The sequence below is a fragment of the Rhinopithecus bieti genome, unplaced genomic scaffold (assembly GCF_001698545.2).
Source record: "Rhinopithecus bieti isolate Rb0 unplaced genomic scaffold, ASM169854v2 scaffold_2574, whole genome shotgun sequence".
Classification (NCBI taxonomy): domain Eukaryota; kingdom Metazoa; phylum Chordata; class Mammalia; order Primates; family Cercopithecidae; genus Rhinopithecus; species Rhinopithecus bieti.
This window is the reverse complement of record NW_016804493.1, coordinates 102,573-124,909: the sequence shown is the minus strand read 5'-3', so window position 1 is coordinate 124,909 and position 22,337 is coordinate 102,573. Positions and strand designations below refer to the sequence as shown.

At 37.8% G+C, this 22,337-nt stretch overlaps 1 protein-coding gene across 1 annotated transcript in view; it reads right to left on the bottom strand.

Annotated features, from left to right (window-relative positions):
• UVRAG (UV radiation resistance associated) overlaps nt 1-22,337 on the bottom strand; it is a 191,066-nt gene that overhangs the window by 119,292 nt on the left and 49,437 nt on the right. Inside the window, exon 6 of the mRNA XM_017868629.1 lies at nt 15,049-15,214. Within this exon, the coding sequence (XP_017724118.1) occupies nt 15,049-15,158 (110 nt within the window). The 5' untranslated portion in view covers nt 15,159-15,214. The remainder of the gene's footprint in view (nt 1-15,048; nt 15,215-22,337) is intronic.

Below are 22,337 nucleotides of genomic sequence, written 5' to 3'. Positions count from 1 at the left end.
GCTTGATATAATTACCCTCATTCTCCCATTCTTTGCTTACCAAAGGATTCAAACATGTAAGAATTAAAAACAGAGCTACTTTCATGCAACACCAATAAAATAAAGCTTTATTTATTAAATTCAATGATTAATTCATATCAGAACACAAAGCATCTATGCTCTCCTATGATAAATATTGATGGACTGCAAATGGTTAGTCCATGAACTACTGGCACGCTCACTGATGTGTTGGGACTCCTGTTGAGAAACACTGATTTCACATATACTAATAATGTAACAGTACTGAACTCAGGACATTATTAACCAAATGTATTATTCCTCTGTCCAATACCCCCAGCTCCTGCAAGCAATACACTGGACTCTACTTTGATTTCAATATGCTGAAAACTAGAAAAGCAGTAAGTTCAGGCTGGGGTCACATGTCAGAGTCATCTGGTTTTCTTTCTTATCCCACTGTCCCATTACATTACTGTATTTTAATTTTGTTGGTTACAGAAAGCTGAGATGACAATAATACTAGAGAAGACTTCCTCATCCAGATAATAACATCAGCACTATAAAAGCACACTTCATTAAAAACAACACACACAACAATATACCTCCAAGTGTCAGTGATGAAATAGCTGCACAATTTCTCTTGACTCGTTTTCCACATTTCCCCTCTCAGTGGAATGCCTAATCTTCACAAGGTGTTCATTTCCTGTCTCACCCAGCAGCCACCTTCTGCATTTTTATTTTGTTGATCTCTACTGCCTGAATTTCCATGGGGATTCCTCATTTAAAACATGTTCTTTGCTCACACCCCTGAACATAACCCCATCAGTGCTGATGCCTGTGCCTTGGATTACAACAAGCACAGAAGTTAATAGCTTGCTACGATCCCAAGGGACTCTGTGAAATAATGATTGTCCTGGCCAGAGCACCCAGAGTTAAAACAATGGGCCACAGAGTAGAGTGTCAGATTACCTAATAGAATTTGCAAAAATGGAATGTTCCTTTTACTCTCCTAATTCAATAAATATTTATTGAGTGTCTACAAAATACAAGCCTCTCTGCAAGGCAGGGAAGTCTGATACCAAGTAAGATGCAGTTTCTACCCTGAAAATATTTCAGACAAGGATAAATAACTCAAATACACTACCTGCATCATTGAGTTTGGCTGTTATTAAATTAAAGTACATATAAAAGAACTTCATTTCTGTGATACCATATAGAGAGAATCGTTCACAGGAATCCAAAAGAATTACAGTTTACCAAACTATGGGAAATCAAGAAAGAGTTTATGAGGAAAGTTTAGATACTAAGGGAGGGCTTCATGTACAAGCACAGTTGTGATACTAGAGGTGGCTAGGGAAGGCTTTCCAGATAAATAGCATGGACAATGAGTATCCAGGTAGGAAATACCGTGATGTGTTTGGAAAACAACCAATTATTCAGTCTGACTGAAGCATAGATTACGAACTGGGAAGGAACCTGGAGATACGACTAAAAAAGTAAATAGTGGGCCAGGTTGAGAACTAGTTAGTTTGAAAATGCTCTGCATTCCTTGTAAGAATAAGGGCTTCAGCATTCACTAACCCATATCTTCCAAGGCCCACGTGCTTACGTGACTACTTAGTAGACTGTAGATAGTAAACTCTCGGCCTATTTGAGGTACAGACATACATTGGATATATTGTGGGTCTGGTTCCAAACCACTGCAGAAAAGTTAGTATCTTGGCCGGGTGTTGTGGCTCACACCTGTAATCCCAGCATTTTGGGAGGGCGAGGCAGAAGTATCGCTTGAGGCCAGGAGTTCGAGATCAGCCTGGTCAACATAGCGGGACCCTGTCTCTACAAAAAAATAAAAATAAATAAAGTGAGTATCTCAATAAAGAGTGACTCACACAATTTTTTTTTGTTTCCCGGTATATATGAAAATAGCATTATGTTTTTAAAATATCTTTGAAAATGTGTTCATGGAAAAAATTAAAGAAAATACAAAATATACAGTTTAAAACAATGTAAATAATTTAAAGACATACTATTGCTAAAAACTGCTAATGATCATCTGAGCCTTCAGAGAGTCATAATGTTTTTGCTGGTGGAAGGTCTTGCCTAGTTGGCAACAGCTGTTGATTAATCAGGGTGGTGGTTGCTAAAGGTTGGAGTGGCTGTGACAATTTCTTAAAATAAGACAACAATGAAGTTTTTGGCATCAACTGACTTTGCCTTTCATGAAAGATTTCTCTGCAGCATGCAATGCTGTCTGATAGCATTTACCCACAGTAGAACTTCTTCTACAATTGGAGTCAATCCTTCCTCTCAAACTCTGCCACTTCCTTGTCAACTAAGTTTATGTAACATTCTAAATTATTTTTTTACATCATCTTCACTAGAATTAGGTTCCATCTCAAGGAACCACTTTCTTTGCTCATCCATAAGAAGGAACATCATTAAACTTTTATCATGAAATAGCTATTTCTTCCACTGAAGTCTTGAACCCTTCAAAATCATCCATGAGGTTTGGAATCAACTTCTTCCAAGCTTCTGTTAATGCTGATATTTTTATCTCCTCCCATGAATCATGAATATTCTGAATGGCATTTAGAATGGTGAATACTGTCCAGAAGGTTTTCAAGGGACTCTGCCCAGATCCATCAGAGGAATCACTATGTATGGCAGTTACAGCCTTATGAAATGTGTTTCTTAAATAAGAGGACTTAAAAGTCATCCATGGGCTGCGGAATGGATACTGTGTTAGCAGGCATGAAGACAACTTTCATCTCCTTGTACATCTCCATGAGCGCTCGTGGGTAACCACATGTTTTCAATGAACAGTAAGATTTTGAAAGGAATATTTTTTCTGAGCCGTAGGTCTCAACAGGAGCCTTAAAATATTCAATAAACCATGTTGTAAACAGATGTGCTGTCATCTAGGATTTGATGTTACATTCATAGAACACAGAGTATAGTTAGCATCATTCTTAAGGGCCCCAGGATTTTCAGAATGGTCACTGAACATTAGCTTAAAGTTAGCAGCTGTATTAGCCCCTAATAAAAGAGTCAGCCTTTCCTTTGAATCTTTGCAGTCAGGCATTGACTTCTCCTTTCCAGCTATCAAAGTCCTAGATGGCATTTCCTTCCAACAGAAGGCTATTTTGTCTACCTTGAAAATCTGTTTAGTATAGCCACCTTCATCAATGCTCTTAGCTAGATCTTCTGGATAACTTGCTACAGCTTCTCTATCAGCACTTCCTGCTTCACCTTGTACTTCTATGTTCTAGGGATGGCTTCTTCCCTTAAACCTCATTAACACAACCTCTGTAGCTTCCAACTTTTCTCCTGCAGCTTCCTCGTTTCTCTCAGATTTCAAATAACTGAAGAAAGTTAGGTCCTTGCTCTAGATGAGGCTTTGGCTTACAGGAATGTTGTGGCTGGTCTGATTGTTTATCCAGACCACTAAAACTGTATCCATATCAGCAATAAGTCTTTTCACTTTCTTATCATTTATATGTTCACTGGAGTAGCACTTTTAATTTCTTTCAAGGACTTTTCCTTTGAATTTACAACTTGGCTGTTTCACCCAAGAGGCCTAGCTTTCAGCCCATCTCAGCTTTTCACACGCTTTCCGCACTAAGCTCAATCATTCCTAGCTGTTAATTTAAAATGAGATACTGGAACTCTTCCTTTCACTTGAACACTCAGAGGCCATTATAGGGCTATATTAATTGGTCTAGTTTCAATAATGTTGTGTCTCAGGGAATATGGAGGTTCGAGGAGAGGGAGAGAGATGGGGGAAGAGCTGGTCAGTGGAGCAGTCAGCACACACACAACATTCATTAACTTTGCCATCTTATATGGGTGTGGTTTGTATTTCCCAAAATAATTACAACAATAACATGAAAGATCACTGATTATAGGTCATAATAGATACAATAATAATGAAAAGCTTGAAATATTGTGAAAGTTTATAAAATGTGACACAGACACACAAAGTGAGCACATACTGTTGGAAAAATACCACTGACAGACTTGCTTGATGCAAGGTTACCACAAACCTTCAATTTGTAAAAAATACAGTCTCTATGACGTACAACAATGCAAAATGCAATAAAATGAGGTATGCCTATAAACAGACAAGCCTTCAGACTTACACCAGTTTTCACCCCTGCATTATAGGGAACTTCACTAGTCCTTTGCACTTAGACCACTGACTTACAGATGATGTACCCCACAGCACTATTACAAAAGGGAACACAGTGCTTTCCCACTGGGTTACATTTTTAATTCTCCTTACCCTTTATTAGGCCCATCTTCTATCTAGCACATAGAATAAAAACTTACATGCCTAGGATTCCTATTGCAAAGCTCAACGTATACATAATAGTAGTTCCAAAATTTTGTTAAGCATTTTCTGTATACCAAGCACTGTGCTTATTTAATCCTTATAACAACCTAGTGGCATAGTGACATAGGTACTATGCCAGGAGAACCAAGACTCAGAGAGGAGAACACTGCCACAGTCACTCAGCAATAAGAGAGAAGCCAACATGACCCCAAAAGCCCAAAATAATTGGAAATAAAAAAACAAAAATTTTGTCGAGTTTAAATAATTGGAGGCAAGAGAGAAAAAAAGAGATGCATTTTGCACCACACCTTTTAGAGGAAAAACAAATGTCAAGTGAACTAACTAATAAATATGACGTGAATAATTAACATTTTCAGTGAGAACGTAACACAGTAACTGCTTAATATTCAGAGATTCACATTACTGCATTATTTACAAGAGTGCTTTCCCTAAATCAGGAAAAAGGAATATTTCAGGCTCCAGTACAGACCTATTTTGATAAAAATACTTCTTCCATCTCCTATATGTTTGCTTTACAAGTACTATACTTAATAATTAGCACTTCATCTTCTGGGCTTGCCTCTCCTCAGAGGGGCATATCAAAATGAATGCTTAGTTAACTTGTATGACCTCACTTCATCTTTCAACCTGTTTCTCCATTTGTGAAATGAAGGGTTCAATTAGATGACGGAATAATATTCCGACTGGTTCTAAAATACAGTAAAGTCTACAATTCTGCATGGACTTCTTTTTTTTTTTTTTTCATCTTTATTTCTGTTTCATGGTGCACTGTTAGGTAATTACAGAGAGTTGGACTACAGACACTCGGGAAAGTTTTCACATTAACAGAGATTTTTCAAGTTAGGTCAAATTCCTGTAATCAAGTGGAAAATCCAAAAGAACTAATAATTTCATTCATTTCAGTAGTATTAGTCACCCTGAAAAATATTTGCTTAATTATACTTTAAAGTTGCATAGCAAGGAAAACAGAAAACCAAAGCATTTGGTCCACTCTTTTCCACTGCCTCAAGTCATCGTATTTATCATCCAATTTAAAGGTTTGGGGTCTGGGTCTACTGAGTGCTCTAAATGCCAACATCTGAGCAACAACCTATAATAAAATGAAGATGAAGGGTTATAAGAAATGTTCTAATTTATAGGATACACAGAAGAGAGTTGAAAATGAAAGACATAGCATTTAAACCTAACCATGATTCCCCACTTCTGGAAGAAGGCCATCAGATTTAATCGGATGCCATGAAAGCAAATAGATGCTAATTTAGTGAAAACAGCAATCATTTCTGTACTCTCTGCACTAAAATAGTTTGATTAACAAACAGAAGCTGAGAATTTTTAAGGAAGGAAGATGTAATTCTTAATATAAGATGTTGTCAACAGGTGTTTAAGTATGCCTGAAGCAGTTAATAATAGAAATGAGGAGTCAGAATTACAGCAGTCTGAAAACTAGAGTTCTGGAATTTTCATTTATGTTTTCAATATAAGCTTTTTACCAACAAAATCCTGGGTGCTAGTCACTATTTCTACAGAACACTTGTTACTTACACAAATAAAGCTCAAGGTATTCTAATTGCTTCAAGAAGAGGCCATCAGAAAGACATTTTCATTCATTTATTTATCAAGTCAGTGTTGCTCAGCCAAGAGGAAGGCTGAGGGAATACAGAGATAAGGAATCAGCCTGCTCACTGCTACTCTGCACACTCCTTTGTCTCTTCCCTCTTGGCAAAATGCAACCTAGTTATGCAGAACGGGAAGGTCCATAAACCTCTAGACCTGTCTATGTGGCTGCAAGAATAATAAAAAACGCAGGTCATAAGACCTGGGGACCTGTTTGGCCAACCTCTTTATACATTGGATATATGACCTCTTTATGCACCTAGTCACAGAAAAGGTGTTAGACCATTCCACTCTAATGAGAATCGGGTCCACATGCAATGACTATGATCCTGGCCCAATATTATCTGATTTTGAACACATCACAATTTCTTTATACGTTAGAAATTCTGTCTTGAAAAGAAATCAGAATCAATCAGGTAAAAAGGGCAACTCTTGGGGTTTTGGTAAGGTCAGGATCCTCCATGGGAACAAACATAACTACACAAAATCAAGGAAACAGCATTACCATTTCTCTAAGTTCCAATAACTCTACAACAGAAAAATAGCTGACCATCTTTTAGAGATGTATAAAAGTATTGCTGTGAGCAGGCCAGAAAGTTTCAAACGTGCCTGCCAATTATACCAGCCCTGTTTCTCCTTCTGAGAATAAAACAAACTTCAGACATCTTTTAAGGCCCTGAAAAAGCCATATGCTCTGATCAGCTCGGCCCTAACTCATGGCTTGTTTCACTAATCCATTCTGAATTTATTATCTACCAGACAGTTAAGTAGCACAATAACAAAGACTAATAAATTTCATTCTAAAAATCACTTTAAAACATACTTTTCAGTCCTCAGTGAAAGAAGTAGGGGGTGGAGGAACATTGCAGCTGGACTCTGGTTACATTCTTCATGTTTTGTGGTCTGAGCCTCACAGTGAAATGCAGCAAAGATTTCAGGGTTTCCCTTTACAGAATGCAGGTGCACAAGTAATGGTTTAGGCAAGGCATCAGTCAAGGCCTGTGTTTCAAACAGGCCAGACAAAGAAAAGAAATTGGTCTTGTTTTCTTCCAGCAAAACTGGCTAAATAGAGCTTTGAACTCTAACATCTCACGTGCTAACAGCCAGATGAGACACATAATCAGAGAGAGGAGAGGCTGAAAATTCCTAGGGCCATTACATTAATTATAATTTATCCAATGAGTCACTCAATTTCTACTTGCCGTCTCCCACGAAGACCTGATTCCATCTAATGTCCTGGAAAGGTTTACATCAAAATTGAAAACAAGAGAAAGAAAAACCATGTCTAAATCTGCTCTTTCAGTGATCCAGGCTAAGAATAACTGGCGCATAAGCATAATCAATAAATATATTTCTATTTATATATTTATTTATACATCTATGTTGTTCCAAAAAGGATTTGAAGTACTTCACAAAAATGCATAAAACCAGCTAAAACACTTAATAGTTCATAAAATCTAAGACAGCACCAATTGTAAAATGCATCATTAACTTATGTAACACTAAGAAAAGTACTATCAATTATAATATAACATGCCAGTAATTATAAGATGCATCTCATTTTTGTCAATATTAAAATGCCCAAAATGTATATATCAAAATCAACAAAATACAATGTGTTTCAGCAAAAGGAGGAAGATAGAGGCAGAATATAAAATTCATTCACCAAAATGCAATTCCTGTGGTTCCTCTGGCTGCCAAAGAAAAAAGGGGTAACATAATCACCTAAAACCAGCTGGCCTTACCAGATCACTTGAGAAAAACCAATCAATCAATCAAGAAATCACTGCTGCTACTCACACTGGGCAGCATGCTACTTGAAATTGCCCACATATTAAGTTGCTACTTCACAAATTAAAGTATGCAACTGATCTAGAGCAAGAATATTTACCATCTCAAGGAACACTCTTCCTGCAAGTTCTGAAAGAGATTTTCCTGGATAACTAATTTTAAAGTCATATTATCATGAAAATTTTGATAAAATCTGGGAAGACACTTAATTTGAACATTATGGCACTAGGAGAAGGCTGGTTGGAAATAGCCCAGTCTCCAGAGAACTACAAGGTGATCTTTCTTAAGTATATATCTGGTCATGGTATTCTCTTTTGCTTAAAATCATCTAGGCGTCCCTTCATCCCTTATAAGCCATGTTTTTCATCATTGTAAACAAACCAAATGATGTCAGCAAAAATGGTACAATAGATACAGCCAAAGACCTATCTCTCCAGGGAAACATCTTAAAAAAAAAAAAATCAAGAAAATCATCAAAATCAACTTTGTCAAACCCCGGAAAATAGTCAAAGGTTTTATCAATTGTCTGAAAGTCAAATCAAGAAAAGGAAACTCAAAACCAGGAATAAAGTTTTGCAGCTTTTTGACTTGCCCTCTCTTTTGACTACCCTCCTCTCCAGCTCAGCATAGATCTTGAAGACGACAGCCTGCCCTCTCAGTATGGCACCTCATTTTTTGATCTTGAGAGAACAGTCCAGATTCTTATTTAAAAAAAAAAAGAAAAAAAGTGTGTCTGTTCTAACTTGTCTGGTGGCTACCTGAAGGACTAATGCGAGTTACTTTCCCTTGTTCCTCACCTAGTCTGAACTCACTCAGAACTGAAAAGCAGCTAACAATGTTCAAGTAATAAGGCAAACAAACAACCCAGAGCCACCTGGGGCAAAAAATATTACAGTTCAGACACAAAACAGATTGCCTAAAGCCTGGGAAGAAAAGCTGGAGTTTCTTTGAGAAATTTGGTCATTCAAAAATGTCCAAGCATACTGGGGAATTTAGAAGCTACATTCATGCCCAAAACAAGATGCATATTCAGAAAAAACCTGAAGAGCCTACACTTTCCCCTCTGGCTGACAGCTAGGCTCAGTGCAACCAGAAAGTGAAAGCTAAGGCCTTCAACTGAAATTAAAGGACCACAGATAGTAACTTGAAGCTGTATAAAGAAATAAAAATCCAGAAAAGGTAATTATATATGTAAATAAAAAAGATAGTACTATGGGCACACAACACATAATAATGCAATTTGTGACAACAACATAAAGATGAGAGGGAGGAACAGAGGTGTATAGAAACAGAGGTTTTATATGCTACTGAAGCTTACTGGTATCCGTTCAAACTAGAATGTTATAAGTGTAGGACATTAATTAAAAGCCCCATCATAACCATAAAAAAATCTATAAAATACACAGAAAAGGAAATGAGAAAGGAATCAAAAGGGTACACCTCAAAAAATATCAACTAAGCACAAAAGAAGGCAGTGATAAAGGAAATAAGACACACAAAAAAGCATAAGACATACAGAAAACAAATAGCAAAGTGGCGTTTTTCCCTATCAGTAACTAAGTGTAAGTGGATTACAAACTCTAATCCAAAGGCAGAGACTGGAGGAATGCATAAAAGACATGCTCCAACTATACACCATCTTCAAGAGACTTATTCTAGATCAAAAGGTTCAAAGTGAAAAGATGGGAAAGATAGTCCATGCAAATAGTAAGCAAAGGAGAGCTGGGGTGGTTATACTAACATCAGATAAAACCGTCTTTTGGTCAAAAGTTGTTATAAGAGGCAAAAATATACCAATAAAAGGGTCAATTCATCAGGCAGACATAACAAGAAATATGTGCACAAAACAACAGAGGTCTAAAATATACAAAGCAAATGTTGACAGAATTGAAAGGAGAAATACACAGTTTTACAGTAATAGTTGAAGATTCAACAGCCGACTCTCAATCATAAATGGAACATTTAGACAGAAGATCAATAAGGAAACAGAGGACTTGAGAACATCATAAACCAACTAGATCTAACAGACATAAATAGAACACTGCATCTAATGACAGCAGAATACACATTTTTCTCAAGTGCATGTGGAATGTTCTCCAGGACAGACAATACATTAGGCCACAAAACAAGTCTTCATAATTTAAAAAATATTAAAATCATAAAACTAACATCTCTGCTTCTCTGTCACAATGGAATAAAATGAGAAATGAATAACAAAAGGAAAACTAGAAAATTCACAAATATGGAAAAATTAATGCTCTCTCTCTCTTTCCATTTTTTTGAGACAAGGTCTTCCTCTGTTGCCCAGGCTGGAGTGCAGTGCTGCAATCTCGGCTCACTGCAGCCTTCGCCTCCTGCGCTTAATCAATTATCCCACCTCAGCTTCTTGAGTAGCTGGGACTACAGGTGCCCACCACCACACTCAGCTAATTTTTGTATTTTTTGTAAAGACAGCGTCTCGCCATGTTGTGAAGGCTGGTCTCAAACTCCTGGCCTCAAAGTATCTGCCTGCCTTGGCCTCCCAGAGTGCTAGGATTACAGGCGTGAGCCACCACGCCCAGCAAAACAATGCTCTTATAAACAACCAGTGGTCAATAAAGAAATCACAAGGAAATCAGAAAATACTTTGACATTAATTAAAAAAAAAACATACAAAAATGTATGGGGTGTGGAAACTGTTTTATAGGTGTAAACATTGGGTAAAGATCTCATTAACCTAAGTTGCCATCTTTAAGAAACTACAGGAAAAAGAAAATAAAACACAAAGCTAGCAGAATGAAGGAAATAATAAAGATAAGAGCAGACATATACAAAATGGGAGCAAAAAAACACTAGAGAGAATCAATAAAACCACAAGTCAGTTCTTTGAAAAGAAACTGACAAATCTTTAGCTAGACTAACTGTGAAAAAGAGGAAAGAAACTGCAGTAAAACGAGAAATGAAAGTGGGGACATTACTACAAACCTTACAGAAATGAAAAGGATTATAAGAAAACACCATGAGGAGGGTGAAGCAAGATGGCTGAATAGATGCTTTCACTGATTGTTCCCCTGCTAACCTTGCAGGAACACCAATTTAACAACCTTCTACACACACAAAAAAGCACCTACATAAGAACCAAAAATCAGGTAAGCAATCACAGTACCTGGTTTTAACCTCATATAGCTGTAAAAGGCACTGAAGAGGGTAGAGAAGACAGACTTGAATTGCTGACGCTGCGCCTTCCCCATTCCTGTCGCAGCGGCCATGAGATACAGAGCATCTGTGCTCTTGAGGGAGGGAGAGCACAGTGATTGTGGTACTTTGCATTGAACTCAGTGCCGCTCTGTCACAGTGGGAAACAAAACTGGACTAAACTCAGCCAATGCCCATCCATGGGGGCAGCATTTAGATCAGCCCTAGTCAGAGGGGAATCACCTATCCCAGTGGTTAGAACTTGAGTTTTGGCAAACCTTTCTACCATGGAAAAGGTGCTCTGGGGTTCTAAATAATCTTGAAAGACAGTCTAGGCCATGAAGACTGCAATTCCTAGGTAAGTCCTAGTGCTAGCGCTGGCCTTAGAGGCAATGGACATGGGAAACTAGCCAGGGTGGCTAAGGAAGTTCTTGTGATACCCCTTCATCAACCGCAGGCAGTGTAGCCTGCAGCAAAAAAAAGACTCCTTCCTTCTGCTTGAGAGGAGAAGAAAGAGACTTTGTCTTGCATCTTGGATACCAGCTTAGCCACAATAGGATAGGGCACTGGGCAATCACGAGGCCCCCATTCCAGACCCTAGCTCCCAGATGACGTATCTAGAAACACGCTTGGCCAGAAGGGAATGTATTGCCTTGAAAGGAAGGACCAAGTCCTGGCAGGATTCATCACCTGTGACCAAAAAGCCCTTGGGCTCTGAAGAACCAGGAGTAATACCCAGACAGTAAGCCATGGGCCTTGGGTGAGACTCTGAGATGTTCTACTTTCAGGTACCAGCTTGGCCACAGTGGAGTAGAGCACAAAATGGGCTTTTGGGGTCCCTGATTCCAGGCCTTGGCTCTTGGATGGCATTTCTGGACCTGTCCTGGTCCAGAGGGGAGCCCTTTGCCCTGAAGTGTGAGTCCCAGGTGTGGCAGCATTTGCCACAAGCTAACTGAAGAGCCCTTGAGCCTTCAGTGAACATCAGTGATAGCCTGGCAGTACCCACCAGGGGTCTACGGTGATGGTGGCCATGTGGAGAGAATCCTCTGCCTATGATACGGAGAGGGAAGAGTTACAGTTTAAGTGCCAGCTTAGCTGCAATAGACTAGAGCACCAGATAGATTTCTAAGGCTTTGGACTCTAGTCTTTGGCTCCCAAACAACATCTCTGGACCTGCTCAGGGGCTGGGGGAAACTTGCTGCCCTGAAGGGAAGAACACAATCCTGGCTGGCTTCACCACCTGCTAATTGTAGAGCCATAGGGTCTTAGGCAAACATAGGTGGTAGCCAGGTAGAGGTTACACAGGGCCTAGGGTAAGACCCAGTCCTATGCTGGTGTCAGGTCTGAACCAGGGAAATCCCAGTGGTGGAGGCCACGAGGGTGATTGTGTCCCCCTACTCCCAGCTCCAGGCAGCTCAGCATAGAGAGAGAGACTCTGAGAAAAATAAGGGTAGAGAACAGGAGTCTCTGCCTGGTAATCCAGAGAAGTCTTTTGGATCTTATCCAAGACCACCAAGTGGTACCTCTACAAGACTGCAAGAACTACAGTGTTACTGAGCTTAGGGTTCCCCTTAATGCAGATACAGCTTAGATCACAACATCTAAGTCCTTTCAAAAACTTGGAAAACCTTCTCAAGAAAGACAGGTATAAACAAGCCCACACTGTGAAGACTACAGTAAATACCTAAACCCTTCAACGCCCAGACACTGGCAAACATCCACAAGCATCAAGGCCATCAAGGAAAACATGACCTCTCCAAATTAACTAAATAAGGCATCAGGGACCAATTCTGGAGAAACAGAGATACGTGATCTTTCGGACAGAGAATTCAAATTAGCTGTTTTGTGGAAACACAAAGAAATTCAAGACAATACAGAGAAGGAATTCAGACTTACATCAGATAAATTTAACAAAGAGACTGAAATAATTAAAAAGAATCAAGTGGATATTCTGGAGGTGAAAAATGCAACTGAAATATTGAAAAACGCATTAAAGTCTCTTAATAGAAGCATTGATCAAGGAGAAGATAGAATTAGTGGTCTAGAATTCAGGCTATTTGAAAATGCTCAGAGGAGACAAAATAAAAAAGAATAAAAAAGAATGAAGCATGCCTACAGAACTAGAAAAGAACCTCAAAGGGCAAACTTAAGAGTTACTGGCTTTAAAGAGGAGGTAGAGAAAGAGATAGGAGTAGAAAAGAATAATAACAGAACTTCCCAAACCTAGGAAAAAATATCAATATTCAAGTACAAGAAGGTTACAGAACACCACACAGATTTAAGTAAAAGAAGACTACCTCAAAGCATTTAACAATCAAACTCCCAAAGGTCAAGTATAAAGAGAAGATCCTAAAAGCAGCAGGACAAAAGAAACAAGGATAAATATAAATAAAGCAGTGGCAAAAAAATGCTATAAAATCACACAATGGCCTGTAATCCCAGCACTTTGGCAGGCCAAGGAGGGCGGATCATGAGGTCAAGAGATTGAGACCATCCTGGCCAACATGGTAAAACCTCATCTCTACTAAAAATACAAAAATTAGCTGGGTGTGCTGGTGCACACCTGTATTCCCAGCAACTCGGGAGGCTGAGGCAGGAGAATCGCTTGAACCTGGGAGGTGAAGATTTCAGTGAGCCAAGATTGCGCCACTGCACTCCAGTCTGGCAACAGAGCAAGACTCTATCTCAAAAAAAAAACAACAACGAAAAAAAAAAACACACACAATGGAACCAAATAATTGGATTACATTAGCAATCAAACGGTTTTTCGCAATAAAGCTCTATCATTTAATTTTTTTTTAAAAAAGAAACAAGTAACATACAATGGAGCTCCAATTCATCTGGCAGCAGACTTTACAGTGGAAGACTAACAGGACAGGAGAGAGTGGTATTACACATTTGAAGTGCTGAAGGCAAAAAAAGAAAAGCACAATATGCATACCTGATTTATTAGTCTGATATAAATTGGTACCTTTACCATTTTCCAGACAATGCTAAGATCACAGAGCACTTTAACCCCACTCAACCCTTTTTACTTTTTGTGTTAGAACTATGCACTATAAACCTACATATATTATTATGTATATGCATGTTATATTTAAGAAGACATTAGTATTTATTTATAGTCAAAATGAATTTAGATATACATCTTTATCCTTTCTCTTATTCTTTGTTCCATACTGTATTTCCATGTTTCTGTTTGAAATTATTTTTATTCTTCCTTTAATATATCCTTTACTGTAGGTCTGCTGGGATCTTCTCAGTTTTGATGGCCTGAAATATCTTTATTTTGCCTGTACTTTTGAATAATATTTTCACTGGGTATAGAATTCTAAGTGGACAGTTGCGTTTTTTCAGTATTTTAAAATGTCACCGCATCACCATCTGGCTTCTGTTGTTCCACTGAGAAATCAGCTTTGTCTTACTATCAATCTTTTCAAGCTATCATGTCTTTCTCTCTAGTTGCTTTTAGTATTTTCACTTTATCTTTGATATTCAGCTGTTTAATTTCCCCAGGTATGTTTTCTTTATTGTCATTCTGTTTTGTTACTGCTTCTTGAATTTGTAATTTCATGGCTTTTGTTAAATTTGAAAATTCTTAGTCATTATCTCTTAAAATTTTGTTTACCCCACAATCTTTCTAGCCTCCCTGTGCCTGAAATTACATGTATATTAGACACTTGTATTTTCTACTGACCTATCTTCCAATTCACTAATCCACTTTTCAGCTACATTCAATCTGCCATTATATCTTTTCCTAGTTAGATCTCTGACAAATCTTTTAACATTTCACTTGTTGAGTGGCAGGCAAAAGGTACTCAGTGAATATTTGTAGATCATCTGACACTTATCCTCACAAAAGTAAGCAGAAAGTAAATGAAACTTAAGTAAATATTTGCTACCATTAGCAATTTTTGGGAGCTCAGGGGTTGAGTCATTAAAATTTATATGAATAACTAGTTTCATATAACAACTACATTTGATTTAAATGAAATGGAGCACTCTACAAAGGTTATATAAAAGTTGTCATAATTTAGGTTACATTTTATATATTTTATTATACCCCACGTTTTATACTGGCTTGATGTTAAAATCATTTTTTAAAAAAATATACTTACTCTCTCTCCTTTTCCGTCAGTTTGTCATTGATATTGTCTTTGATTGTTGATCTAGACCCCTTATGAATTATAGGATATCTGAGGGGTACTTGTAGGAAAAAGGAAATCATGGAGACCAAATGTGCAGTATAACCAAGGGCAACAGCAATGCTTCCATCATCTTTTGCTGTAAATTCAAAAGCAGAGGAAAAGAAAATAACTATTTATCTTATCAATAACCACAAGACAATAAATCATTTTCAAAGAATATTTTATAAAAATATGTGGTACATAAAATATTAATCACTTATCTAAATTATATAAACGTTATGCAAATTTAAACATATTAACAAGACTTGAAACTTCATCTACTAACCGTATTTTAAACTATTTCCCAATAATTAATGTGATGAGATTAACATTTGATATATACCTTAAAGCAAGAACTCTTACTATATCCAGATAACCATTGCTTTCTTTCCCAGCATTTTTACAGGGAGAATTAATACTTGAATCTATTACATGAAATGAAAATTAGCTTCAGAAGTTTAAACATAACAAACACACTATACAGTGGTTATACATTTTATTCATTAACAATTTCCTAGGCAATACAGTTGTACTATTTTACAAAATTATTAATTCTAAAGAGAAATGAAATAGTATAATCATTCTTACGGGGTATGGTCTTGATATTGAAAAAGACAGTGTTACATAAATAAGTCTATGAAGTGTAATATGGGTTAAGGGGGAAAAGTTTTAAACAGCAAAAGCAAAAGATGAAAACACACTGTTCATATACCACCCTATTTATGCAATATAGGTGGAAGCAACTATTTGGAAAAAATGCAGGTATCTTATAATCAGACATAAGCATCTAGTTTTCAAAAAGCCACAGATAATTACATTTTTAAAACTTATCCAGATTTCTGCCACTATCTATCCAGTGAGAAATGATGATTCAGGGGCTAAGAACAGGGAGTAATACAACAGAAAGTTTTAAACTTCCCCCAAGAGGAAGGAAACAGGATCTTCTTGGTATACAGTACTCCTAAATGCTTTTAAAAGTGCACAAGTACATGTGTGTGCACTCATACACTAAAACATTTAACACATAATCTGGAATATCCCATCTGGCTAGAGAAGAAGGGCTGAAATGATCACAATGGCCATGGCTTGACTATTCCCTGACTTCTAAGGGTGGCTTCAACCTCAATTACTAATAACATTTTCGCATTCTTCTTTCTATTTCTACTTAATTATCTAAGCACTACCTTCTTATGGTAGAAGTGCCACTATAGCCATCCATTCCTCAGTGAATTTTCTATCCTTAACTACCATAGCAGACTATTGGTTTTTCTTTGGTAGTCTTATAAAAAGAAGTAACTATTTATATATGCATTTTACATATATACTTTTTCCATCCAGAACTGCCTATGGTACTTTATATATGACATTCATTCACTTAACAATGTTAAACACCTTTTAAATGCTATTTCATTCCTTTTACAGATAAAGAAACTAAGGCTCAGAGATTAAGAAATCTTTCCAAAGTAATAGAGCTAGTAAACAGGTTGGCTTGACACCCAATCCTTCACCATTAACCAGTCTACTGTACTGTCTCAGAACTTTATTGTTAAACATTAATACAACAATTATTTTTTTAAAAAAGATGGGGTCTCACTATGTTGCCCAGGCCGACTTCAAACTCCTGGGCTCAAGCAATCTTCATGCCTCAGCCTCCCAAGTAACTGGGACTACAGGTGTGTGCCACTGTGCTCAGTATATAACAATCTTTTAACTTGGGAGCCTGGAATGTATGAAGCATATGACACACGTGTACCACCTTAGTTTCTTCACAGTGTTCTAGTAAGAGCAAAGAACACATAAAAAGTCTGAGAATCCTCAATGAATTGCAAAGTACTCAACAGAAAATGGGCTTCTCAAGGAATGTCTGTTCTCTAAAACAAACTCACGGAAAAAAATCAAACAGCAGTCATTTTCAACCAACTACTGAGTCATGCCCTAACTAACTAGAATCCTAATTCTTTTTAGAGACCATGTCCTCTTGCCCCAGTCCCACCCAAAGTACCTGAATACTACCACAATGCTTTCCTTCTGCTGAAACCCATACATCAGACTACCTTAGGGACTAAAAGTACTTTACATTATATATTTGTTACATTATAAATTCATTATCATACAATAATATAACTAAGATAAACTTTTGCAATCACTGGGTCTGATGCTACCAACTTGGAGAAGAGAGAAATGAGACCCAGGTGGTATAAATGGCTTGGTCAAAGCTGTATAGGTAGAAACTATGAGTGATGAAATAACTGAGAGAATTGTGTCCACAATTCTCCAGAATATCTATACAGGTGTGGAGTCACTGCTGGAACTGTGAGTTTCTTCACAGGTCACTGAATTCTGCCTTGTGCTTTCCATAAAGATTAGGTCTTATCAAATTTAAAATATTCCTGTCAGTAAAAGGACTTGATCTTCAATAACAACCTTTTGAAGGGAGAGGGAAAGAAGAAGAAGAGGAGGAGGACTCAAAGACAGATAATACTATGCTAAGTTGCAACTTTCCCCTATGTGCTTTATACAAAGCTTTTCCTTTCCTATATGACCTGACAGAAGAGGACCTGAAAACTTCCAGAAAGCAGCAGGCCTCTTATATTAGCCTTTCAAGCAGGTCAAATGAAAACAATGAATATTCGAAAATATCTATCTAATGCTAAACATTCAAGCATCTACATTTTCCCATATTATGAAAGAAGGACTGCCAAAGAATTATATTTGTGTATTTTGAGACTACGTCCACATCTCTATTAAAAGAACAAAAAGTTAGTTTTCTAACATCACCTCCCACCAATGAACAAAACAATTTTGTTTAAAGACAAAAAGGCATCTCTAAGAGAAGTCTGCACACAAAAAACAAAAATAAATAGCACACACTGAAAATTGAATAATATTGGAAATCAGCTTTGATTCAGGTTATTCACACTCACCATTCTTGCCACAAGTCTTCCCACTCCACCTATTAAAAATTCTAGGTTTCCCATTCCAGGCCACAGGGCTCCATCACAGCCTCAGTGTCAAACATTGTGGTGTTAGATTTCCAATATTGAAGCTTTATATTAAAAAGCATTTTAAAAGGACCACGGGTGAAGCATTACAGGGCCCAAGGGTATTCCAATACCCTCAAAAGGAAAACCACCTCCTGGTAGGGAAGTCACTTTTATCACCCCAAGACCACTGAATCTCCAGTGGGAAAATGTGAGCTCATGTGGTTAATTATGGCTATTTCAGACCATGCAACCTCAGATGTCACATTCTGTTGGCAATCACTTTAGCTAAAAAACCAAAAGGTTTAAGGTTTCCAGCATTGCAAGATCTGAAAGATTTGTACCTGCAACAGCCAAAACCCAGCTCTCTGGGGTGTGCTTTTCCAGTAAGCATTAATGACGTCCCTAACACCTAAGGCAGAGCAGAGGTTTGTGTACCTTACGCTGTTCTAGGGGTTAGAAAGGTCACAGACGATAGTTTTGTTAGTGAGAAGTTGGAGCACGAGTGGAGGGTCCAGGGAGAAACAAGAATGAACCTTAAGACTCAGGTATGTGAAAAAGATGCTAATTCCAACAAGGTTTTAAGGGGCTTGAAAATAAAATAAAAACCCACAGTTTCCTCATAATAAATATTCCTGGTTTATTTTTAAAATGTAGGTAACCACTCAAGGCTGCAGCTTTTGTATACTTTTTATGACAACAAATTCCACAAACACACAATGGCCATGACAACATTATAAATTAATTCAAATGTTCCTTTGATTTATATGTTGGAGAAACTATTAATATTCAAACGCATCCAAGTACAATAAGTGATCTAAAAGCTCTTACCATCCTGCCTTCCCAATCACTGAGGCAGCTGATTTGTTAAGGAACCAAGCACCCACTGATCCAGACAGGACAAAATATTTAAGACTCTAATCACTGCCACAGCATCTATGGAATCATTCCATGTTCTCAATGAGACACTGTTTGACATATGGACTCTCCTTTCCAAGAAATCATGCCTGCATAAAGGGATACAGACACAGAAGGAAATCTGGGTCTCATTACCACAAAAGGCTCTCGTGTTATGGATTACTTAAACACACACACGCACACAAACATTTTTTTTCAGGCTAAATGTCTCGGTCAGTGGAACTCAGATGAACACCCTTCACTGGACAATTTTATCCCACTGTGTCCAGGTCTCCTTGGCATACTCCAGCAGTAACTTACCCATTTAGAAAAGCACAATAAGGTTGGAGCACTACGGTGGAGTTTCCCAAACAGTATCACCCCATGCAGCATAAAGGCTATCCCAGCAAAGTCTCATGAATATCACAGAATAACCAGCTTGGAGTTCCTTCACTAGAGGCTCTCCCAGAAAGCAGCTGCTATAGAATACTAAAAAGTTGTCACGGGTTTAAAGAGGTTATTATTCAAAGCGAGGAAGAAAACTGCATTGTGGCAGGAATTATACGAATCTTAGAATCAGGCAGACCAGGAATAATCTTAGGTTTATCACTGGTTAATATGACTCCTTGAAAAAAATTAATCTCTCTGAGCTTCAATTTTCTTTTTCTTTTCTTTTCTTTTCTTTTTTTTTTTTTAATTAGGGTAAATTTCTTTCCTAACAGATGGAATTAATTCTCACAGTTGTGAGAATTAGGGTAAATGTGAGAACATCATGATGTTCCATGTTATTATATTTCTTTCCCTTTTTTATTTTCTATGTTGAAATGGGTTCTCACTCTGTCACCCAGACTGGAGTGCAGTGGCACAATCATAGCTCACTACAGCCTCAAACTCCTGGTCGCCAGCAGTCCTCCCACCTCGGTCTCCCAAAGTGCTAGGATTACAGGCATGACCCACCACGCCCAGCCTATGTTACTATATTTCTACCAGCCTAAAATGTCTTCTTACTCTTTTTTCTACTGGAAAACATCATTCTATTTCTTAAGACACTGAAATCATCTTCTCTGTAAGTTTTCCTGATCCCCTCCTGATAGAAGTGATTGATCTCACTTTTTTGAGTACCATATACCTGCTATAAACTTCTAAGTGCCTGACACAGAGTATGAATTCAATAAATACTTATTGATTGTCTGGATTACAAATCTGGTATCCTCAACTGCACTATAATCTCACTGAGGCAGGATCAATGTCTTAACCATCTCTTACATCCTCAACACCTGGCACCGTGGATGACATACACAGAACACTCAATACATTTAGTAAATGGAAGTGCCTTGCAGGATACTAACATAAGATTTTTTGTTTTTGCTTTTGTTAGACAGAGTCTCGCTCTGTCGCTCAGGCTAAGTGCAGTGGCGCAATCTCAGCTCATTGCAACCTTCGCCTCTGGGTTCAAGTGATTCTTGTGCCTCAGCCTCCCAAATAGCTGAGATTACAGGCATGTGCCACCATACCCAGCTAATTTTTTGTATTTTTAGTAGAAACAGGGTTTCACTATGTTGGTCAGGCTGATCTCAAACTCCTGACCTCAAATGATCTGCACACTTCGGCCTCCCAAAGTGCTAGAACTACAGGCATGAGCCACAGTGCCTGACCAACATAAGATTTTTAAAGTCCAGTATTACTGCAGGTGCTTCTTAAAATTTCTGATTCCTAAGGGTGATGGGGAATGAACAGGACCTTAGAGTAAAATTAAGTATTTATTTCATTTTATCTCACATTTTGTTTTTCAACAACTGCACTAAAAAGCTACACTAATTAAAGGGTAGGGAGACTGTATTCGGCTTGTTGGGCATTCTAAGTGTAGATAACTATAAAAGCTATGAAAAACTAGGAGAGAAGGAATTTCAAAGAAAACAAAATAGAAGCAAGACACATCTCAGAGTAATCAGACCACCACTCCTGATATTCCTGCTTCCCTGACTGCCCCCTTCAAATCATTCTGTATTTAGCAGCCAGAGTGACTTTTAAAAGCCTAACTCAGCTCATGCCATTCCGCTTGTTGAAGTCCCTCAGGCATTTCCTACTTCCTTGAGAATTAAATACCAACTCCTTACCGTGACCTCAAGGCCCTGGCTGCCGTCTCCTACCTCCTCTAAAGTAGCTCTTCCCTCGCTCACTATGCTCCAGCTGCACATGTCTGGTCTTTTCTGTCCTTCCTTCCTCTCTCTTTTGCAACTAATTCCGATTATATTTATTGAGTACCTCCTATATGAAAAGCCTTTTCAAATGTTATTTCATTCAATCATCACAAGAAATTACAGATATAGATATCTTATTTTATAAGAAATTAAGCTGAAAGATTACATGATTTACCCAAAATACAAGTCTTTTCTCACATTCCGCCAACCCTGAGTTTTTTGAGAGATGCCAAGCCCATTTCTCCTTCATCATCACTTTTGTACTTGCTGACACGTCTCCCAGAAATGCTCTTCCCCCAGCTGCAGCATAGTTGGCTCCTTTTAGCCTTCAATTTTATACTTCTCCTTAGAGAGGTCTTCTCTGACTGCTTTATCTAAAGCCGTTTCTTCCATTCTCTGGGATAGCATATTCCTCTATTAAATACTTGCTAGTTACTTATTTTCTTGTTTATTGGCTGTCTCTCCCAGTAAGCTCCATGGAAGGAGAAAACATGTTTACTTTCTGCATCATCGTATCCTCAAAGGCACAGTGCCTGGCATTTGGATGTTCAATGAACATTTTTTTCAATGAATGATGTTCTGTATCCCAGGAAACTGGTACGGGACAGAAGTATTCAATATGTTTACTAAATGAGGAAAATGATGCACCATGGGCTTCAAGACACCACAACTTTGCCTAAAATTAACATCAAAACACATTTCTATGAGTGTCTTACAGATAGCTGAGGGAGCACTATGAAATGGAAACCAGACAAATCCCAGCTATAGTATTACCTGGCTTTGTGGTCTCAAGCAAGTTACTGAATACCATTTTCCTTATAGGATCCCTTTGTTTGTTTTTGTGAGTATTAAAGATTAGGCAAAATCTTATGTATTTATAGCTATTGGTATACCTCACTTAATTTTTCACAACAATCATATAAGACAGGTAGGGCATAAATTAATAGTTCATTCAATCAATTAGGAAATCAACTCAAAGGTTACATGACTTGTTCCAAATTACATGGTTTACAGAAGGGCAATCAGGACTCGAACACAGGTTTTCCAGCTCCTGGTTTATCACTCTCCTTTTATCACATCCAAAGTACTTACAAGTAAGGGCCCAACGGGGTAACAAAACACTCTTAGATGTTAAATGATC